General features: G+C 43.3%; 1 protein-coding gene across 1 annotated transcript in view; it reads right to left on the bottom strand.

The window, feature by feature from the left end:
* Nucleotides 1–4,731: 4,731 nt before the first annotated feature.
* LOC124590551 overlaps nucleotides 4,732–23,293 on the bottom strand; it is a 29,790-nt gene continuing 11,228 nt past the window's right edge. Inside the window, exons 2-3 of the mRNA XM_047131658.1 lie at nucleotides 11,262–11,567; nucleotides 4,732–6,006 (exon numbers count right to left, since the gene is read on the bottom strand). Of these exons, the coding sequence (XP_046987614.1) occupies nucleotides 5,817–6,006; nucleotides 11,262–11,567 (496 nt within the window). The 3' untranslated portion in view covers nucleotides 4,732–5,816. The remainder of the gene's footprint in view (nucleotides 6,007–11,261; nucleotides 11,568–23,293) is intronic.

Below are 23,293 nucleotides of genomic sequence, written 5' to 3'. Positions count from 1 at the left end.
ATGGCCAACAATGCAAACATAGTAGTTAGGAAGAGGAAGAAATAATCTGAAAAACAGAGGAAAAGTCTTGGAACAGAGAGGTCTAGAGTTTTGACTATATTCAGAAAATAAGATTTGAAAAAATCTACAAGGGGCACATTCTGTCAACAGAGGAAATGATAAAGGAGGTATATAACAGGTATCAGTGAAGATTGGTGAAAAAAACCCTTTGAAATAAGTGATCATACGAGATACTGGAGATTTAAGAACCAGCAGCAGTTTGTCGATGTGTGTTGCTTTGTACACTACTTTCACGGAGGATAGAGGGTAGTGTACTCAAAGTAGGTGTTGAATTCTGAACATTGAACTAAATACAATTACTAATGGACTTTTAGCATTTAAATTATGTAGGGGACATATTTCAAAATGCACATGATGACACTTGTGAAAGGCAATTTGCAAACAAGTGACTTGTTTTATTAATGCATATACCTACTTTATTACTGTATCATTTGACCAGTCATCATGCCTATAGGTTCTTCTTTGCAGTGGTATCTCAAAATACTAAGCTTTTATGTGTGAAAGTAAGACCTGTATAACTTTTTTTATGCTCAAGTTTATAATCCTCTTGGCTATTATCCAGTGGCAAACCACGTAACTTTGTGCATTAAGATGAAAAATGCTGTATCAGAAGCCTGACAGCAAATTGGTGTCATTAATTGTTGTGCTGTGGTTTTAACAATACGTGTATACATAGTGAGCCTCAGTGAGGTAGTGGATAAGCAAGGCCGAATTGCAACATTTCAGTGACATGTTAGTATTCGATGTGACAGCAAATGTGGCCATTCTTTCTTTTGTCTGTAGGGTTAGATATAGTAGTCTGTAGTACATCTTGCTTCCCTGCAAAATAATTGCTACAGAATACATGTGCAGACAGTTTGCATGCATGCTTTCTTAATCAGAGGCATAAAAGTGTAAGGAAGTAGAAAAGAAAAGGCAGACATGAGAGAGATGGGTATATAGCAGAAATCTGAAAAATAAATGAGTGAGAATCATTGTGTAACTTGTAAGATAGCTTTTCAGTGTAAGATAATCTAGAACACAGAAGAAATAAGATGATGGTGTGGGAGACAAAACACAGGGTGAACATAAAAGACAGAGAAGAAGGAGTAGAAGATGAAGAACAAACAGTGTAGGAAATGAACTAGTAAAAATAAGAGGTACTCTTGGGAAACATTTAGGAGTAATCATATTATAACAAACATCAGAGAAGAAATGGAAAACGAACTACCATACAGGTAAAGTTTGGGAATGAATAAAAGAGAGAAATGAACAAAATGAAAATATGATAATGAAGGAAAGACAAAAGAATTAGATATGAGAGAGCCTAAAAGAAATAGACATTGTAATATGGAAGAATGAAAGTTGATTCTAGATGAGCAGTAAAAGGGAAATTAAATGAGTATAGTTTTAGTTTCATCCTACAATGAAATAGAATGATAACCACAAAATTACAGGTAGCAAAAAAGTGTGTATTGTGTCACTGTTCACTAATTAATAGAAAACTATACTTGTGCAACATCATATGTGAGAAATAAGGGCCTCAGGGAGAAGGAACTGAAAATTTAAAACAACTTAAAGCTCACTGTATTATTTTGGGGGAAAATCGTATTAATCATGGTAGCAAATGATGATTACTAATCCTGATGAAGGTACTGAAGAAGGTACTGATGTAGATTAATAAAGCAACTCACAACTGCACTCAATTTACTTTCACTGCACAATCTGAATCTCTGCCATATGCACATATTACCAAAAATGTATAAGAGGGTAGTAGCAGAATGATTAACAACTTAGTATCACAGACATTTGTCACAATGAAGAGTGAAAGAAAAGAAAGTGGGGTATTAGTTGTGAGAATGGTGATAATCATAACACAGGGAGGTATCAACATAACTAATAAGGTTGTTGTATCACAGAAGATATTTGCAAGGATCTAAAGAAACAGTTAAAGTAACATGCACTAAACCTAATACAAATTATAAAGACCAATGGTAATGATAATACAGCTTGTTGCTCCATGATAATACCGTAAAATCATAAGCTAGCTAAAATAAAGCAGCAAATATTGATTATGTGGCTAGTAATCTCATATCAAAAAAAGCAGGTACGATCATTGACAATATAAAGAAAATAAAACATATCAGTCAGACAGAAGAACTATAAAACATAACTAGGTCTATTAAAATATGTAAGCAGCAATGATGGAACACATTTTATACCTTTTGTTAACAGATAAAGACTGAAATCAGAACAAAAAGATTCCATACACCATATGCAGTGCCCAGTTTTGCTGGCTGTTGAATAACAGCAACAAAGAGAGCAAATAGGACAAGAGGACAAGAGCAATACATCAGATTTACATTAAACAAGAAACAGGAACACTGAATGTAATATTAATGATGTAGTGTATAAAGAAGACGAAGGTGATTTCAGAATATAAACAATGTAGTCTAACTTTCATTTTCATCAGTAAACAGGAACAGGAATTGTGCAGATGCATTATTGTTGCATACAGAAATTTGCCAGTTACTGACATATACCATTTCCAAATTATAGCATTCCTCAAAACTTTCTGTTATCTTATCCTGTATAAATTCTGTCCAAATAAATTTATTTTTAATGATGTGTATAAAATGTAACAATTTTTGGGTAACAGAGGTTCTGTTAAGACCATTTCCATGGAAATTTGCCTGTTGCTCTAACATGTTTGGAAATGAATGAACACAGCAGATGTGCCAGTATATGAGTGCTTACACAAGGGGAAACAGATCATGTCCAATTTTCATTTCGTTTGTTTGTGTTACTGTTCCTTGATACAGAAATATAAATTAAACTACAGTGTCAGAGTTGGTAACAAATTCATATCACAGAAAGTAGTGCTTGTAACAAATTGAAAGTAAACAGTGACATAGAACTGGAACCCCAGCAAACTTTCATTTTTCTGAAAATGTTTCTGTTATACTGAGTCACTTAAAACTTTACTTGCTTTCTTAGACTTTCTTGGAATAACTGATTGATGCTACATTTTCAGGTTTCCAGTTGAGTTAGAAGTTCCAATTTTACACATAATATTTCAACAACTAACTTTATTGTCTTCTTTGAGTACTGTGAAGGATGATCTCATATTTGAAAAGGCTAAGGGATGTAAGTACATGGAATAAAAGCTTGTATGCAGAAAAAAAATCTCATGAAAAAGAATTTTGGATACTGTCACAAATGTGGCAGCAAACAGAGGTGCAACAGCAACAATACCTCATGGTCTGCTTGGAATACAGGTTATAAGTGCATGTAAGATCACTGCTAGCAGCACCTAAAGAAGACAACGATACTGTAGCAAAAACTGATTTGTTATCTTCCCTACAAAACTCAAAAATATTTTATCAAAACTTGTTATTTTCTTCTTGTAAAATGCAGAGTTCAGAACTTAGATGTCATCTGAAGCTGAAAGTAACGGACTATGTGGACTATAGACCCACTGTTTCTTCTTCGCACACCTACCAGCTTTAAATATAAACATTTTATGTTCAAGCAGATTTTGTGTTTTTCAATTGTCACTAAAAATAATTTGATTCTGATACCCTACTACTAATAACTACCTATTACTATAAAAATAAATCATTTATGTTGAACAATAAGGAACTTTCTCTGAGTATTATAAAGGTCACTTGACTGCAAAAGGATGTGAGTAGGCCTAATTGATGGAAGTATCATTTCAGTCACTGAACTCACTTAATTACTTTTATATCTACACAGTACTGATTATTTAAAAACTCACGAAAAATTATTCAGATAGTACAGTACAGAAAATATAGGAACTTAAGCAGAGACATAGAAACTATGCTTATATATTTGTGTATAAACAAAAGAAAATTATGCTACTACATACTGCAAACTGTAGTGAGAAATCTTTTTGGAGCTACAGAGCTAAAGAAAGGAGCAACAATTGAACAGTCTATTGTAAATGTAACATATTGCCATGCAACCTATAAACACAGCAAGGAAATTTCTAATTGTTTCACGAAACGTGTTCCACTGTCACATTTTTTCTGCCTGTTCACACAGGTTGAAAAAGCTTGAAACATAAATGACTGAAGTACAAACTACTGACTCTATGATAACTGACAAAACCATTCTAAAAAGTGTACTTGTATGCTACTTCTTGAAGCAATATAACAGAAAAAAGGTTATCCATACGCAGTGAACATTAGTACAAGTATTTTGGTTAAAACACAAATAATAACAAATTTGTGTTAGATACAGAAACAAAAATAAGTTAAATTAGTAGTTGAGTGTTGTCTGGACTGATGAAATCCACTCGTGACACAATGAAACAAGACAACATTAAGAAAAAATTTTTGAACACTTACAACACCACAATACCCTGATTTCCCATTGGAAAAAAAGTAACAAGGAATATGAAAGATAAGTAACAGAAAGAATACACATACAGTACAGTATTACAACTTACCATCTAAAGTATGCTCCAATCACAAGAAAGAAGAAAGAAGGGTGCACAAGCTTCTTCCTCTACATAATGTTAAAAAAAAGGAAAACTTTATCTACAGAAGCTATAAGAACAGAACCCAGGAAAATAATATCTACAAAACAGTTATGTTAGTGATAGAATTATGTACAATGAAAAAGATAATGATATGGTAATATGAATTTGAAATAAAAAATTTATACAACTCATAGAACCAAGAGCTTTATTTGTACTTGAAGGTAAAAAAAAGAAAAAAATCAAAATACAGGAGACAGAAGAAAGAAATTACACCAGAAGGTAAATGTTAACAAAACACAACACATTCATGTGATAGTACATCCCGTGTTGCCAAAACAGTGTCCTTTTGACGATACGTGTAGTCCACCACAGAGCCAACAGTGAAAGTAGTATTAGCAGGGACATGCGTAGTGTGAGGCTGTGATAAGTTGAAGTGCGTTCCATGCAGTCAGCTGAAGGCCCAGAAGGTGGAGACCCGACTAGAATTTTGTAGTCTATAGAATTCTCTCTCTCTTTCTCTTAGTACAACGTATTTGACACTATCACAGATTAGGAACAACATTTGATCTCATCAGAGGGTTTCCAGCTAAGTATTTAGTACAAAGTATTTTAATGACATTTATCTTTCACTTACAGTTTAAATGAGTGGATTCACCCTTTAAACTGTGAGTGAGAGTTTTAGAAGCCTCTAGTTTTGTGCAGTAAGCACAGGACAGATTGATGTGGCAGTGATAATGTACAATATTTCTGCCAAATAGGAAACGGAATGTGGCACAGGATGGGAAGAAACGTATCACAGTTCTGTTCATAAAAGCATTGAGCAGATTGGGCAGATACAATAATCTGTGCAACTGCTGTATTGAATTTGCCTAGTCGACGTTCCCTCACTAGTTGCTCGGGATCAATTTTTACTGATAACAATGACACAGATTTAACTGACGCCAATATACTGTGACCTTGTTTAACTGACTGGCACAAAAATAAGCAAGAATAAAATGGAATATGGTAACTAGGGCCTGAGATTTTTATCCTATGTGTGTAGTTAGTAGATTATATCAGATGTCAAATAAGAAGAATGGACAGAGGTGTAGATATTTTTTAAAGAATTTAGCTCATTCTTCGAAGGGTTGCCTTTGCCAGAAGTTTTCAATCATTCTATTTTATCTGATAAATATACTAAAGCACACAAAGAATTAGTGACGTCAGTGAAGTGAAATGTGGGCTTGCCGACCAGTGCCACTTTCCGTTTCCCTAGAACGGCCACTTGCCGTTCCTATTTCTTGGCAAGCCTGAAGGCAGAGAAACTGACGGTGTTGGGCAGCAGTTCTCCAGAGTCCCGCCAGAGAGAAGCGCAGTCACCAACGTTCATCTCGAGCAGCAGTGTGTGTGCACCGCCGCCAGGGCCTGTGTGGACCACGTCATCCCAGGATCCGCCCCCAGACTGACGCCTCTTCAGCGACAACCTGGACAGCCAACCAGAAAACCAGCCACTCAGCAGGGCTTAGTATCGCCAGAAAGCGTAACCAACATCTGAACCCTTATTAATTAAGTAATATGAAAGCTTCCTAGGAGAGAAAGCTTCCTGTACTACTGAATTTCTGTACTAGTGAATTTCTGTGGCTCTTGACATGAAACTTCATTCATAGCATGCAAAAACTTCACTTGAGGAGGCTTCACTAAGGTGTTCGCCAAACCAACGAAAAGATCTGTCAAATGCAAAATGAGATCCAACAGAAAACGTGAAGGACACTATCTGATCAAAAGTATCTGGACAGTTGTTCGTGGTGCTTCCACCTTTCGCCTTAATGATGGTTGGAACTCTGCTGGAGACTCTTTCAGTGTGTCTGAATGTTTGTGGAGGAGTAGCAGCCCATTCTTTCTCTAGATACGAAACCAGAAAGTAGTGATGCTGTGTTCTGCTGCAAAGTCAACAGTTAACTGATCCCATGGCTGTTTCATTGGGTTCAGATCGGGTCCCTGGGCAGACAGTCCATTTCAGGAAACCATTGTCTCATAGATGCTGCTGTATGACAGGGTGGATACAAACAGCCATAATCTGGGATCTGATCCCCTACTGTATGTAGTACACTATGCTGTAAAGCGTGTTTATATCGTCCCCATTTAACATTTTCTTAAGCACAGCACGAAAAACACACTCATACAGTAACAACAGCTTCACTGTAATTCACTGTTAGTATCACACATGATCGCAGGTAAATTCCACAGGCACTCGTCAAACCCAAAGCCTTACACTGGAAGGCCACAGAGTATAACGTGATTCAGCACTCCAGATCATTTGTTTCCTGTCATCCACTGTCCACTGGCGTCGCTTTTTACATCACCTCAAGGGACGCTTAGAATGAACTACAGAAATATGTGGCTTGTGATGAGCCGCTCGACAGTTCTACCCCATTCTTTTTAACTTCCTAATCACAGTAATTGTGCAAGCTGAATTGCTGTTAGCACTTTGGAACTCACAAGTGATTCCTTCTGCAGATTTAATGCGATTCATTACAGCCACCCTACTCACTCCCTGTCCGTCAGTGTATGAGGCCTACCTGATCTTGGTTTAACTGCTGCTGTTCTTTCACCTCGCTTCACAGTTACATCACCAGCGGTCGACTTGGGCAGCTGTGGAAGGGCTGAAACGTCCCTGATGTTTTTTTTTCTTTGTTCAGGTGCATCCAGCGACTAGTTCACGTTCGAATCAACTGAGTTCTCCTAAGCGAACAATTCTGCTCACAACGCAATGCTCCCTGCATCCTTTTATACTGGCGCGTATGCCTCTTGGACAATCTAGTGGTCAATGCTGCAGTACTTAGTGTCCGGACACTTTTGATCAGATAATATACAGCACGAAGAGGATTCGTAAACATTCGTACAGGATTCATATACTCTGCTACACATTGTATTAATATACGTCTCCATTTCTTATAAATTTAATTGAAATCGTTTGCCTAATATTTCTCCATTCCTTGTAATCACAAGCAGTTAAAGAACGTTTGAGTTTTATAGGATGTAGCAGGAGTCAAACGTCAGGTGCACTCGATAAAATGTGATTCATTAGTGACGTCTTAAAATTGAGATCATAAGTATACAATGGTCCTCCATTAACGTACTCTGATGGTCACTTGATGTTGATCTGAGGCTCGATATTTATAGCGACAAGTTAAAGACAGAAATTAAGGCCAAGTCGCATAAACCAATGGAAGTTTGCGGTTTGGTCTTGGCAATGTAATACCCTGATTTTTATCGTACAGGCACACACGTAATCTGTTACTTAGCTTGGCAGATCTACCGGTTTCCGTGGTTTCTCGTAAGCGCGCGTGTTGTTGTGTGTATGTGTGTGATTTAGTGAGTGGATGGGTGGGTGAGGTGATGGCGCTGACGAATTACCGTTTCTCTGACCACATGCCGTGTGTTCCATGTGCGTTACAGCAAGGCTACATCAAAACAAGTACCCTCATAGACACCAGCCACATCACACAATATTTGAAGCCGTTTTTGGGCGTTTGGCTGAACATGGGTCGTTTCGGACAGATGAACGTGAAGAGAGGCGGCGGACTAGGCATACACCAGATTTGGAGGACTGGGTTTTACAGGATGTTGAGACGAACGCTGGTACAAGCTCCAGGCAAGTGGCCCGCCAACATCTTGTAAGTCAAAGAAAGATTAAGTGCAAGCTCCAGGCAAGTGGTCTACCGACATGGTGTAAGCCAACGTAGGATTATGGTGTCCGCTACTATCACCTGAAGTGAGTGCAAGCAGTGGGTTTCTCTTCAGGAGAAGAATTTTGTCTCGATGGTTTTTGCACCGTACCATCATAAATATGGGATTACAATCATCGGTCCTCTTTACCGACGAAGCAACTTTTATCAGAACTGGCATCATCAGTCTGCATAATCACCACCTGCGGGCTACAGACAATCCTCACGGAATGGGTGAGGGGTCTCATCGACATCGCCTGAGCGTCAATGTGTGGGCAGGGATTGTTGGTGGCCATATGGCTTGGATCAGTTACTATTGCACAATGCCTCGATGGAGGAACGTACCTGGACTTCCTGCAGAATGCTCTGCATGGGCTGGTTGAGAATGTGCCTCTGGCAGCATGACAGGTTATGTGGTTTCTGCATGATGGAGCACCACTCAACTTTCATACACAGATCGCTGACACCTCAACAACATCTTCCCCAGATGTAGGATGCGGAGGCCCTGTGGCATGGCTTGCTATACCTCTGGACTTAAACCTCCTGGATTTTTCCCTCTGGGGGCATATGAAAAGCGTTGTGTATGCTGAGCCTGATGTGGAGACCCTTCAACAGCATGTTCACGTCTGTGATGCTGTAGCGAGAGAGACTGGAACATGCGAAAGAGTGTGGCAATCCTTGACGCTACGTGTGAACGCGTGCATTGCATCCCAGTGAGGCCATTTTGAACATCTGTTGTGACATGGATGCGTTGTAACTCTATTCTGTGTTCCAGGACGATATGTTGTCGTTGACGCACACTGTTCATCTCCGGACACATGTTCATAGGATCCTTTTTCCTCCATTTCCAGTCAGAATCCCTCCCTGCAGTTTGTTGGTTTCATTAATGTTCACACTGCATATTTTTTCCTGAAGAGCATGAGAAACGGTGACCAAATCACTACTTTATCATGCGACACAACTTAACAACTTACAGAAGGCAAAACCGAATTTCGTAAACCAGTTTTTCGCTGTCATGTTTAAAAATTAAGGCACGAACGGGGTTTTCTAAACCTGTCAAATATCGGTATTCCAATCGCCAGCTGGAAAATAGTTGTTCTGGTTTCTCATTTAGTTAGCACAGTGGGTGTTCCTCTTCAGTTAAATATTAGAAGTAGATGGCTCCATGCTCAATGTAATATTTCTACTTCTCCTCCACTGCACAAAAAGCACTCCATCCAGATAAGCCTAAAAATTTTGAAATTTTTGTAAACAAGACGTAAGTGAACAACTCAAGCATGTTCCAGAAACAGTTATGCGTTTATACAGGAGCGAAATCGGGCACCCAGGAGCAAGTTTTCAGAATCGATTTCGGAGTGTTTACATGACCAACGAACCAGAAACGAATTGGGAAGTCTGGTCTATGAAATTCGGTTTTGGGAGCCCCATGTAAACACGGTGAATGTGGCGGTAGCCCCAACGTTGCCAGTTGTCTGTGTAGGCAACAACTGGAGCGATGTGGGACAGAGGGAGGGAGAGTGCAGTAGTTCACCGCAGAGTACACAGCACTACAAGGGAATTACCCGAATGGGACGGGAATCGGTCATGTGATATACATGCATAGAGGAAAAAAAACAAAACAAAAACACGGTTACGATTTCCAAAAACTTGGATGATTTATTCAAGAGAAATACCTTCACAAATGGAGCAAGTCGATAATACCTTGGTCCACCTCTGGTCCTTATGCAGACAGTTATTCTTCTTAGCCTTGATTGACAGAATTGTTGGATGTCTTCCTAAGGAACATTGTGCCAAACTCTGTCCAATTGGTGCTTTAGACCATCAAAACTACAAGCTGGTTAGAGAGCCCTAATGCTCCAAACGTTCTCAACTGGGGAGAGATATGGCCACGTTGCTGGTCGAGGCAGAGTTTGGCAAGCACGAAGACAAGTAGTAGAAACGCTCGCTGTGTGCGGCCGGACGTTATCTTGCTGAAATGTAAGCCCAGGATGGCTTGCCATGAAGGGTATCAAAAAGGAGCGTACAGTATCGTCGGCATACCGCTATGGTGTAGTTGTGCCGCGGATGACAACCAATGCGTTCTGCTGTTACAAGAAATGGCACTACAGACCATCATCACTCCTGGTCGTCAGGCCGTATGGCGGGCAACAGTCGGGTTGGCGTCCCACTGCTATCTGGGGAATCTCCAGACAAGTCTTTGCCAGGCATCGGGGCTCAGTTCGATGCACGACTCATCACTGAAGATAATTCTACTTGAGTCAGTGACATTCGCAGGCCAAAACGTGCCTCGAGACCCCCGAGACAGTCGTGGGTTACCAACCGGCCTTTGCTTGGCGTACGGCTCAACAACCAAGAATGATGGTCTGAGGTGCCATTTGTTTTCATATCAGGACCCCTTTGGTTGTCATCTGTGGGACCCTAACAACACAGCGATACGTCGACGATTTTCTGCATCCTGTTTTGTTGTCCTTCATGGGCTTACATTTCAGCAAGATAATGCCGGCCTGCACACGGCTAGAGTTTCTATGTTTGCCTTCGTGCTTGCCAATCTCTACCTTGGCTAGCAAGGTCGCCAGATCTCTCACCAATTGAGAACGTTTGGAGCATTATGGGTAGGTCCTGCAACCAGTTCGGAATTTTGGCGATTTAACGCATCATATAGATGGAGTTTGGCAGGACACCCTCCAGGAGGACATCCAACAACTCTATCGATCAATGCTAAGCCGACTAACTGCTTGCATGAGGGCTAGAAGTGGACCAAGGCATTGTCGACTTGCCCAATTTGTGAAGCTCTTTCTCTTGAATTAATTATCGAATTTTTCTGAAATTGTAACCATTTGCTTGTCTGTACATATACAACGGATCCACCGATTTTCGTCCCTTTCGGGTAATTCCTTCGTGGTGCGTCGTTTCTTCTTGTCTTAGATTGTATTATCCACGTGTCTCCGCGCAGAACGCGTCGCACAGCAGTTTCTCACTGGCACCCGTAGCAGTATAAGAGGCGAACTCACTGAGCGCCGGCGCCGGAGAAGGCTATCTGGTAGACGCCGGGGCAGAAGCAGGTGAACTCGCCGGTGTGGCGGCTCCAGCCCAGGCCGCGCCGGTCGGAGAGGTCCGCCTGGAAGGTGAGCGGCCCGCTGGAGCTGGAGTTGGCGAGGTGGCCGACGCTGGAGAAGCCCAGCACGCCGGAGCAGTCGAGCGCCGCCGCCAGGTTGCGGGCGCCCACCAGGCCGGGCGAGGGCGGCTCGCCGGACACGGCCGCCGCCGCCGCCCACGCCGCCCACAGCGACGCCCACACGACGCACGCGCGCACCGCTCTGCAAAGGCACGCGCCGCCTGCTGTCCAGTACGTCTCTCTGGTGACGCGCGCTCCTCACTCGCCTACCACTGACAGGGAGGGAAGCTCACACACAACGGGTGTGATAATCTTTCGCACGACTGAAGCAAGGAAAGATGGGATAAAGTGACCATGGCGGGAAACTTGGCAGTTACATATTTTTTGCCTTGTACAGAGCTGCTGCCTGCTGAGCAGTGGTCAAACTAGTGCTAATATAAAATTTCTTTCACTCCATTGCGCCATCTGTTACAGCAGCTGTACGTAGAATATTTGAATTCGGAACAGTTTTGGTTGCAACTTATTTCTTTATCAACAAGGAAGTACGCCTTCGCTGGGAGTCTTCGCATTAGCTTAAAATTTTCCTGTTACAACATGTTAAAACTGTAAAACGGCCATGTACTAGACTGAAGCACGCATTGAGTCAGATAAACCCACAGAGAAAAAAGAAAAGGTCTCTTCGGGTTCATGTGATTCAACGCGCGCTTCAGTCTAGCACAGAGTCGTTTGATGTGTTTTCAAATACTGTAAAAGGAAAATTTTAAGATAGCCTGAAGTTTCCCTATGAAGGCGAAACTCGTTGTTAGTAAAAGAATAAATTGTAACCAAGACTATTGTTGTCAGTGAGTTTGGCAGAGGAACCTTGTCCCCTTATTTTTTGATAACCTCTTTTCCGAGTTTCAGCAGTCTGGCATGAAGTAAATTATTTAACTATTATTGTTATTACCGCACTTATTCGTATAGTAATACCTCTTTAGAATATCAATGTTTAACCCACGCACGACCAAGAAGGAGGTAAGGAGGGTACTTCATGCCCATTTTTTGAAAATATTGTAACATAATTCTTTTTATATTTTAAAAATTTGAAAAAGTATGCATTGTTTTTAATGAATTCTGCTACCAGATTCCATACATGTTTAAAAATTTTCCGTTAAACGAAAAACTTAGGTATTAGTAGCAGATGCCACTTTTCCCAATGAACGTCATGCCCAATATTTTCATGTTCAGTACATACTTATACATCAGTATTTCCGTAAAATGCATGTTTTGAATTAAAGTCAATAACAATTAAAGGAATTTGCAATTTAAAAAATTTGTGGTGGTCATAGTACAGTTGGTAGTACACACCATTGAATGTGTCTTGATATTGCTAAGAGTGTGCAAAAGATATTTTCAGTTTGTGGATGCTACCTGCACATCAGTGCCTTTTTAAAACTAAGTTAACAACAATTAACGAATTTTGCGTTTTTTAATTTTTTTAGTTGGGTACAGAGAACCCTCCCCCCCCCCCCCCCTCCGCTCTCGCCACAGTAATGATTCAAATGGCTCTGAGTACTATGGGACTCAACTGCTGAGGTCATTAGTCCCCTAGAACTTAGAACTAGTTAAACCTAACTAACCTAAGGACATCACAAACATCCATGCCCCAGGCAGGATTCGAACCTACGACCGTAGCGGTCGCGCGGTTCCAGACTGCAGCGCCTTTAACCGCACGGCCACTTCGGCCGGCGCCACAGTAATGGGTGTTATGGAAAATGCGTTGACATTCCTAGTGTCAAACAATGTCCTTTGGCCTGCAAATGTGGTTCCTTGTTGTTTCTTTAGTTTGGTAGTATCATGTGCGAATCACTAATGCCCCATGGCGTCTGATCGGGAAATATAACCACGCTTCTCATGGGAAAAGGTAGCCATAGTGTTTACCCAATGAGATTTAGTTACTTTCAGATTCACGCGTAATACGAAAGGTCAGACTGACTGCTAGACAATTTTACGTGTACACAGCTGTCGTCCATCATTACATTCTTTTATAAGATTTTGAAGTAATTAATTTACATTATTTAATTCCGTCTCCATTCTGTTATTGTTGACCCAACACAAAAATCCGACTGAACAGGGTCTGCTGCAGCCGCGTAATATGATTTCAGATACACTCCTGGAAATTGAAATAAGAACACCGTGAATTCATTGTCCCAGGAAGGGGAAACTTTATTGACACATTCCTGGGGTCAGATACATCACATGATCACACTGACAGAACCACAGGCACATAGACACAGGCAACAGAGCATGCACAATGTCGGCACTAGTACAGTGTATATCCACCTTTCGCAGCAATGCAGGCTGCTATTCTCCCATGGAGACGATCGTAGAGATGCTGGATGTAGTCCTGTGGAACGGCTTGCCATGCCATTTCCACCTGGCGCCTCAGTTGGACCAGCGTTCGTGCTGGACGTGCAGACCTCGTGAGACGACGCTTCATCCAGTCCCAAACATGCTCAATGGGGGACAGATCCGGAGATCTTGCTGGCCAGGGTAGTTGACTTACACCTTCTAGAGCACGTTGGGTGGCACGGGATACATGCGGACGTGCATTATCCTGTTGGAACAGCAAGTTCCCTTGCCGGTCTAGGAATGGTAGAACGATGGGTTCGATGACGGTTTGGATGTACCGTGCACTATTCAGTGTCCCCTCGACGATCACCAGTGGTGTACGGCCAGTGTAGGAGATCGCTCCCCACACCATGATGCCGGGTGTTGGCCCTGTGTGCCTCGGTCGTATGCAGTCCTGATTGTGGCGCTCACCTGCACGGCGCCAAACACGCATACGACCATCATTGGCACCAAGGCAGAAGCGACTCTCATCGCTGAAGACGACACGTCTCCATTCGTCCCTCCATTCACGCCTGTCGCGACACCACTGGAGGCGGGCTGCACGATGTTGGGGCGTGAGCGGAAGACAGCCTAACGGTGTGCGGGACCGTAGCCCAGCTTCATGGAGACGGTTGCGAATGGTCCTCGCCGATACCCCAGGAGCAACAGTGTCCCTAATTTGCTGGGAAGTGGCGGTGCGGTCCCCTACGGCACTGCGTAGGATCCTACGGTCTTGGCGTGCATCCGTGCGTCGCTGCGGTCCGGTCCTAGGTCGACGGGCACGTGCACCTTCCGCCGACCACTGGCGACAACATCGATGTACTGTGGAGACCTCACGCCCCACGTGTTGAGCAATTCGGCAGTACGTCCACCCGGCCTCCCGCATGCCCACTATACGCCCTCGCTCAAAGTCCGTCAACTGCACATACGGTTCACGTTCACGCTGTCGCGGCATGCTACCAGTGTTAAAGACTGCGATGGAGCTCCGTATGCCACGGCAAACTGGCTGACACTGACGGCGGCGGTGCACAAATGCTGCGCAGCTAGCGCCATTCGACGGCCAACACCGCGGTTCCTGGTGCGTCCGCTGTGCCGTGCGTGTGATCATTGCTTGTACAGCCCTCTCGCAGTGTCCGGAGCAAGTATAGTGGGTCTGACACACCGGTGTCAATGTGTTCTTTTTTCCATTTCCAGGAGTGTAGTAAGGCATCAAGATGCCTAGAACATGAGTCCGAAAATCAAAAGAACGAAGGTGAGTTCCTGTTACAATGACACTGACCACGTCGCGCCCTTTGGTAGGGAAGTGAGATCACTCTACGTAAGCTTCCAGTTAGCGTATAGTTTATATAAATTACCATCTTTTTCACTTAAAATATGTAGTGTGATACCTTATAATAGTGTATGTAGATTGAAAATGTGTACACGAAAAACTTCTGTCAGTAATCACAGTTTGATGAAAATTCAGTTTCCTTTAAAGTGGTACTTCACACCATCTTCCCGTACATATCTGGCTTTAAACAATGCCTGTCTAGTACTGTGTACGTCTCAAGCGTTTTCCAGAAACTGAGTTTCGAAGCCTTACACGCCTGTACAGTAGCGCGACAGCCTTCGAGGAGCTGTGTTAGCACAACCGCACGAAGGCGAAGATAGGAGTCTCACCGTATTGCATTCGAGTCTCGTTTTTTTTTTCCTAGCCTTCCACAAAACACCTGTATCGCTACGAGGAGCCCTATTTCTTCTTGAAGGAACAGAAATTATTTTTGTGGTCATAATAGTACATTTGTGGCGAGGCATAGAGAATCTCCTTCGAATAATATTCGAGGGCGTGCTGTAAAGTAATGCCTCCGGATCTCTTATACTGTTTTCATTATGGGTTGAGGTATTACACGTCGTGCGTGTTACTCGACCGACTTTCCCCGCTTCGCTGATGCAGCTTGCAATCCCTGCCGCTAGAGGGCTCTGAATTGTAGTGTGTAATGTGGCAGTGTGTAACGTAACTACGTCAGAACGTGAGAGACCTCGGAAAACTGAAAGCACGAATTCGAAGAGTTCGTACTCACACGGAGCACCCACTCCTTCAGCGTGAAGTGCCAGACCACACACGACCGCTGCGGCATCTGCAACGGTCCGGCGTTTGGGTTAACTGTCATCGGTCAACCTCTACACAGTATCGACTTGACCAGATCCGATTGTTGCTCCGTCAATAAGTCGAACACTCTACAGTGACGGTATTAACAAACTGGTCTCTCGTGGGGACAATTGTGTTCGCCGCCATGGCAAGTATGTCGAGAAATAAATATGTGGACATGAAAAATATAAATGTAGAATATTAGCGAATTTTGTTTTATTTCAAAATCTTTTAGCGTTTTCACGTGAAAAATTTGGAGACATTACTTTTCAGCACGCCATCGTAAATTGTATTTATATTGCTTTTGGACCCTCAATAGAAGGTAATTGCAGCCACTATTAGTGAAATGAGCCGGGATTGCCTACTTCCTTACCTGGTGTTTGCAGGCAGCTTCATTTCGATACCAGAAATCATAGCGCTCTCAGTCAACAGTTTCCAATCGCTAATGGCTTGGTTCAAATGGCTCTGAGCACTATGGGACTTAACATCTCTGGTCATCAGTCCCCTAGAACTTAGAACTACTTAAACCTAACTAACCTAAGGACATCACACACATCCATGCCCGAGGCAGGATTCGAACCTGCGACCGTAGCAGTCGCGCGGTTCGGGACTGAGCGCCTGAACCGCTAGACCACCGCGGCCGGCTTCCAATCGCTAAGGAAGCTCGTTCGCTGCTGTTACCAGGATTTTCAACGGTGGTTGTACGATGACCATACGAATGTTTGGTGGAAGATTAGAAAAAAAAAGTTGTGAGACGCGGGCGCAATACGGGCAGCCTTGTAGTCAGCTGCATTAGCCAGATACATTAGTTACACTCATCGGTAGCTGACGCTCTCATATGGTGTTCAACAGGCTCGTCAAAGTCTGTGCCTCGGTTTCTAGAAAAGGCTTTACAACAGAATCGTGCTGGAGCAGACTTTGTTACATCTAGGTATGTACTCTAACCATGCGAAAAATGAGCACAATCGGTTACTCGTTGTACGTATGGTTCCTTTGTAAGTCGGGCTATGACGTTTTAAGACGGGCATAGATAAAAGTAAAACAAGCGTAATGGATAGAAGTCGAACTGGAATTGGCATTTTAATCTTAACAGAATCAAATGTAGCGTACTGCGTATAAGCAAGCGGAAAGACCGTTATTATTCGATTGCACAATTACAGAGCAAACACTGCACACAGTCACATTCATTAAAAATCTGGGGGCGTACATGGAACGATTTAAAGCGGAACGACCACATAAAATCAATTATAGGAGAGGCTGATGCCAGACTGTCATGCTTCTAAAGAATCCTCAAACAGCATAATCCGACCGTGAAGTAGGTAGCTTACAAAACACTGGTTTGACCGATACTTGATTATTGCTCATTTCTCTGGGATCTTCAACTAGTAGGTTTTACAGGGAAAACACAGGAGATCCGAAAGAGACCAGCGCAACGAAACACGTGTAAGTTTTTGTAAGAGCGGAAGATTCACAGAGTTGCTCAACTATTTCCAGTGGCACACACTACAACAAAGACAATTTTTTATTGTCTGTCTTGGTTGCATCTATTTCACAAAATTAGCGCTTTTGGTTCAACATGAACGATCTTGTCTGTATCATTAACGAGGCTAACCCGTCTAACAGCAAAATTTACGTACTACGAAAGTGGTAATTTTATAAAATTAATGAAATCAGGACGGACAACAAAAAGTTGTGGATTTCCTCTAGGACATTATGTCAAATTTTACAACAACGGCGTCGTAGAAGAGGATGTTAGTGTTAAACGTCCGGTAGACAAAGTGGTCATTAGAGACGGAGCTTAAGCTCAGATTAGGGAACGAAGGGGAAGGAAATCGATGTGCCCTTTCAAAGGATCCATCCCGGCATTTGCCTGAAGCGATCTAGGGAAATCAGGGAAAACCTAAAGCAGGATGACCGGACGCAGGTTTGCACCGTTGTCCTCCCGAATACGAAACCAGTGAAAGGCGTTATGGATCATGGTCTGGTTCACCGTTGCAAGCCAGAGAGCGTACATTCCTAGAAGAGAGGACGCCTTATCTACATCTTGAGGAAATACTAGGAAGGTAAGATCACAGATCGGAAGTCGCACTAAGGTTCACCAAGAGTCGTTCTTTCCGCACGTCCTTGGCGAGTGGCAGGGACAGTTGGGAACTAGGAAATGAGGCGCTGAAAGTAGTGGACTAGTTTTGCTATTTGACCAGAAAAACAGTTGATTATGGTAGAAATAAAGAGGAAATGCAATTCAGACTTGCAAAAATAATAAAAGTTTCCAAGAAAAAGAAAACCAATTCAACATCAAATATGAAGTGTTAGGATGTCTTCCTGGAAGTATAACGGCTATTTTTTTCAAGATCCGATCGATGGCGAAATCAAAACCACAGTGAAAATCCGACGAAGCTCTCCACGGGTGCGTAGTGTATGCCCGTTGATCTCGTCACGTCGCACTGTTCAGTTTGAGTGCACAGTGAGCACTCAAAAATGCGTAGAGCATGATGTCACCGACAAAGTGTGAAGTGCACACTGCCATTTCATTTCTTCATGATCAGGGGTTCCGCCTGATTTCATGCAGCCCTCCTAACGTGTCTGCCATGCGTGACAGCAAGGTGCGGCAACGGTGCAGGAACTTTGAAGCAAGACGAACAGATGTTAGCGGTGCGGGCTGTCAGGTAAGGACGCGCGTGTGAACCAATAATCTTATTCAGCTAGTGGACCGGGTGATTGGAGAAAATCGTCTACGGAGGCCAGTTCACAACAAGTAACGAGGAAAATGCTCGGCTGCACACTGCAGCTGCAAAAACGACGCTACTACTGCTTTTTCGATAGGTAGTGTCTGCTCACCCACTGCCTTGTTCCCTTTGAGTTTCACCTCCCTGCTCACATGAACTATGAGGTCAGCATTTTGGTACAGACAACGACCTAGAGACCAGCATACAGAATTAGCGGAAATCAAAGCGGCTGCCTTCTATGACGAGGGTATTGGAAAGTTGGTACAAAAAGCCACGAGAAAAGTGTAAGTCGGAGAGGCAACTGTGTAGAGTAGTAGCTGGAAGGTGTAGCAGACTGTTGCAAATAAAACATTTGTTTGAGAAAACATGAACTTCTCAGCCAAGATTGCTTATGAGAAATCTTTATTACCGATTACTAGTCCCGGTAAGCGTGGTTAGCATCTTCAGATCTGCGTAAAAGGTTATTACATGTCTCTTATACCAGCTGTACAGGAACTCTTTCTAAAACATTGCCAGGTACCCGAGGAACAGGAAGAACGCTGTATCGGGAAGTCAAGGTTAAAAGCACAATATACAGTGTACTTCCCCAAGACAGCTAGACAGCGTGCCCTGGCTGCAATAAAGTACGCAGTAGTGTGTGATATAGGACACATTTGGCGAATTACACTGTATATTGTCGGTTTTAACCTTGACTTGCCACTGCATCTATCTTCTCGTCCCTCACGTAGGAAGAGTTCTTGTGTAGCTGGTATAGGAGTTATGTAATAACCTTTTATCGAGATCTGAAGATGGTAACCACGCTTACCAAAACCAGAAATCGACAATAAAGATTGCTTGCAAGCGATCGTGGGTAAGAAGTACATCTTCTCTCAAGTCATTATTACAGATCGCCCATTACCACTCAAGATGAGTAAACTAATGAAGCCGGCCGCGGTAGCCGAGCGATTCTAGGCGCTTCAGTCTGGAACTGTGAGACTGCTACGGTCGCAGGTTCGAATCCTGCCTCGGGAATGGATGTGTGTGAAGTCCTTAGGTTAGTTAGGTTTAAGTAGTTCTAAGTTCTACGGGACTGATGACCTCAGATGTTAAGTCCCCTAGCGCTCAGAGCCATTTTGAGCCAAACTAATGAAAAACATTTGTGGTTTTTGGCTGTGGTTTGTACTTCGCGACCGATTAGGCATCAGAAGAAAAGAGTCCTTATATTAGGCTTAAGTGTAGCCTGATGAGAGACTGCAGAGTGGACAATAAACAGTAAAGACGAGAAGAGCACAGAAAATTTTGAAGTGTGGCGGTACAGAAGAATGCCGAAAACTAGATAGGTATATCGGCTAACTGGGAGAGAAGTACTGAATCGAACTGGAGGGAAAGGACCTTTAAGGAACAACTTGACTAAAAGAAAGGATAGGTTGATAGGAGACATCCTGAGACAATGGAGGTAGCTAAGGTTCAAATGGCTCGGAGCACTATGGGACTTAACTTCTGAGGTCATCAGTCCCCTAGAACTTAGAACTACCTAAACCTAACTAACCTAAGGACATCACACACATCCATGCCCGAGGCAGGATTCGAACCTGCGCCCATAGCGGTCACGCAGTTCCAGACTGAAGCGCCTAGAACCGCACGGCCACACCGACCGGCATGGAAGTAAGGACTGAGGAATGCCGGGGGGGGGGGGGGGGGAGGATGGAGGTTCAAATAGTTGGGGTAGCTATGCAGATATAAGAAAATTTGCACAAAAAAGATTAGTGTGGAGTGTTGGCTCAAACGAGATTGGTGACTACAACATCAACAAGCCGGTCTTCTCGTAGGTTGGTTGTGGTAGGGGACCAAACAGCGAGGTCACCAATCCCATCGGATTAGGAAACAATGGGGAAGGAAATCAGCAGTGCCCTTTCAAAGCAACCATCCCGGCATTTGTCTGAACCGATTTAGGGAAATCACGGTAAACCTAAATCAGGATGGTGGGACGCGGGTTTGAACCGTCTCATAGGAGACTAATTTTTACATCTTCACCTCGCAAGGCAAGCTTACGTACGGCATGTGGCTGTGTTACCAGTACGTCTCGCCTCTCCCCAATCGTTCCATTCACGAGTGACGCGCGGGAAGAACTATCGCTGGTAGGCCGCTGTACAAGCTCGAGTTTATTTCGTTTTGCCGATTCAATCAGTTCTTGGGTTATATGTGTGTGTGGAGGGGAGGGGGGGGGGGGGGAGAAATAGTATGCAGTTTAAGTCTTCTTGTTGTATGACGGCTCACAATTGTGTCTCCGTTATCTGCCTGCCTCTCTGGTAGTGTCTGGAGCAGTCTGACCAAGCCATTCCCTCACGCTGTCTAAACACATCCATTGCGGAACTCGCAACTCGTCTCACAATTTTTTCTACCTCTTCTGTTACCGAATCCCAGTACGAGTACCAGTACTCGAAAATTGGTTGAATGAGGGAATACCAATTCCTTAGGATTTCTAGAAAAAAATATTTGTTTGGGAACCACTTTCCTTGTAGCTCGTGATCGGTCCACAGGAAATCCCTTCTAACACACACTTCTGATCACATGATCTAGACGGTTTCTACTGATTAATACCCGCATTTTCCTACGATTTTATTCGATTTTCTTCTTTTCCGGTTTTCCCACAGTTCATAACTCAGTTACATACAGTGCTTTCACATTTGACGATTGCGCCCTGTTGAGTTACGTTTGCTGAGATGTATTCAGCCTAATCGCACAAGTGGTCCGATATTACGTAAACTCGTATTTTGCTCACTAGCGGGCAGCGTGGAATCTTATAGAATGCCTTACGGAAATCAAGCAACACGAAATCACCCTGGGCACCGCAATGTATAATTTTGTGGATCTCAAGGACGAACAGACAGCTGTTTATGGATTGGATTGATTCCTTCACACTAGCATTTAGGTTGCAAAAAAGTGTGATCCATAAATCAGTAATAGACTGATATCTATGACTGAGCCTACAGTAAGGCGTTTCATACAGACGACAGTTGTTGGAAATAGGAACACTTCCGACTTTTTCCAGACGCTTGGAACGGTTAGTTCGTTCAGCGACTTACTAAAACTGTTTAAGGAAGGGGACCTTCTACGATGCTCCTTACAGCGGTCTGCAAAGTACAGTTCTAGATATCCATCTTAAGAATCGATCGCGTGCCATGAAGCCAGTTGCGCATGCGTAGAAGAGTATTAAAAAAAATCTTGGTACAAAACGATTCAGATTGCCTAAAATTCCTTTACTAGAAATTTCATTTATAGTCGTTATTTTGAAGACATGGACGGGAAAGTGTTACCAATACGTCACCAAGTTAGCCGAAGGCTCTGGTGTTTCGAAAAGCCCCACATCGAAGATTTATACCGCCTACACTGAAAGCGGAAAAACGTCATCCGATAAGTCACAAGGGAGACGAAAAAAGTGCGTCTTGAGTGGTGGCGACGAACGGTAGTTCAAGAGGACTGTGACGAAAAATAACAGGCCTAGAGGTGCAAAATTCGCTGCAGGACTGGATGTCGCAATCGCCAACCCTGTTACCATGAAAACAATAGAGATGGAGTGTCAGAAGAAGGGAATTGCATGGCGAACTAGAATCCCGAAACCATTCATCAGCGATGAAAACGCCCGTAAGAGGCAGACGTGCAATAAAACGTCGACTGTGGAGCAGTGGGAGAATGTCATTTAGTCGGATGAGGTTTGTTTCACACCGTTTACAGCGTCTGACAGAGTTACGTCCCAAAAATAAAACAAGGTGGCTATTCGGCGATGATTTGGCTGTTATACCGTGGTATTCCATGAACCCCGTGGTTACTCTCCAAGGTGACATTGCTATATAGGACTACGTGACGGATTTGGTTGATGAGGTCCATCCCACGGTACAATGTTTGTACCCCACTGGTAATGCTGTGTTCCAAGACGACAGACCCCCCTGTTCACACAGCTCGCATAGTCGAAGACTGATTTTGTGAGCACGAAGATGAATTATCGCTTCTCCACTGGTCACCGCAGTCACCAGAGCTGAAAGTTATTTAGCATACATGACCTACTTTGGAGAGAAAGGTGCGTGATTGCTGTCCAACTGCATTACCGTTACTCGAACGTACCACTATTTTGCTGGTAGAATAGTATAAGACTGCGTTAAAAGCTTACATGACCTATTTTTATCCATTTCGAGACGATAGGAAGTTGTTTTGAATGCCAACAGTTTTCGTACACCACATTAGGCATGCTGATGTGTTGTGTTTGTCGTGTTGCCATATTTTTGTCCACCCCCGAGAGCAAATCTTGCGACTTGACACCGTTCAGTTGACTTGCGTGTCGGTGAGCAGCTCATTTGTAGAAGTACCTTCCGTATAATCTGAATGAACCTCGTTCCCCACCTTCCTATGAGAGAAATATTTGGGTGGTCACTGAGGACAGATCCCGGAACTTTCTCGTCAGGGGCCACCATCAACTCATAGACCAGGTGACTTGCAGAGTGACTAGAGTTACTTCACACAGGCAGCTGGTCTACACTTGTCCAGAATGCGTCCTAGTTTACCATGCAACTGGCGGAACGCGGTGAACACGAGCCATATGGGGAGTCAGCCAGCCTTTCCTTGTTGCGGTGCAGAGCGTAAGGCTGAGCGCCACGCCTGCGGTAGTGAAAGCACCGCGAGGAGCCCATAAATTCAGCGCGCGTGCGGCACCGCCTCCTATCTCGACCG

This window comes from Schistocerca americana, chromosome 2, assembly GCF_021461395.2.
Source record: "Schistocerca americana isolate TAMUIC-IGC-003095 chromosome 2, iqSchAmer2.1, whole genome shotgun sequence".
Taxonomy (NCBI): domain Eukaryota; kingdom Metazoa; phylum Arthropoda; class Insecta; order Orthoptera; family Acrididae; genus Schistocerca; species Schistocerca americana.
Note: the sequence above shows the minus strand (reverse complement) of the source record. Positions and strands in the feature narration are given on the sequence as shown.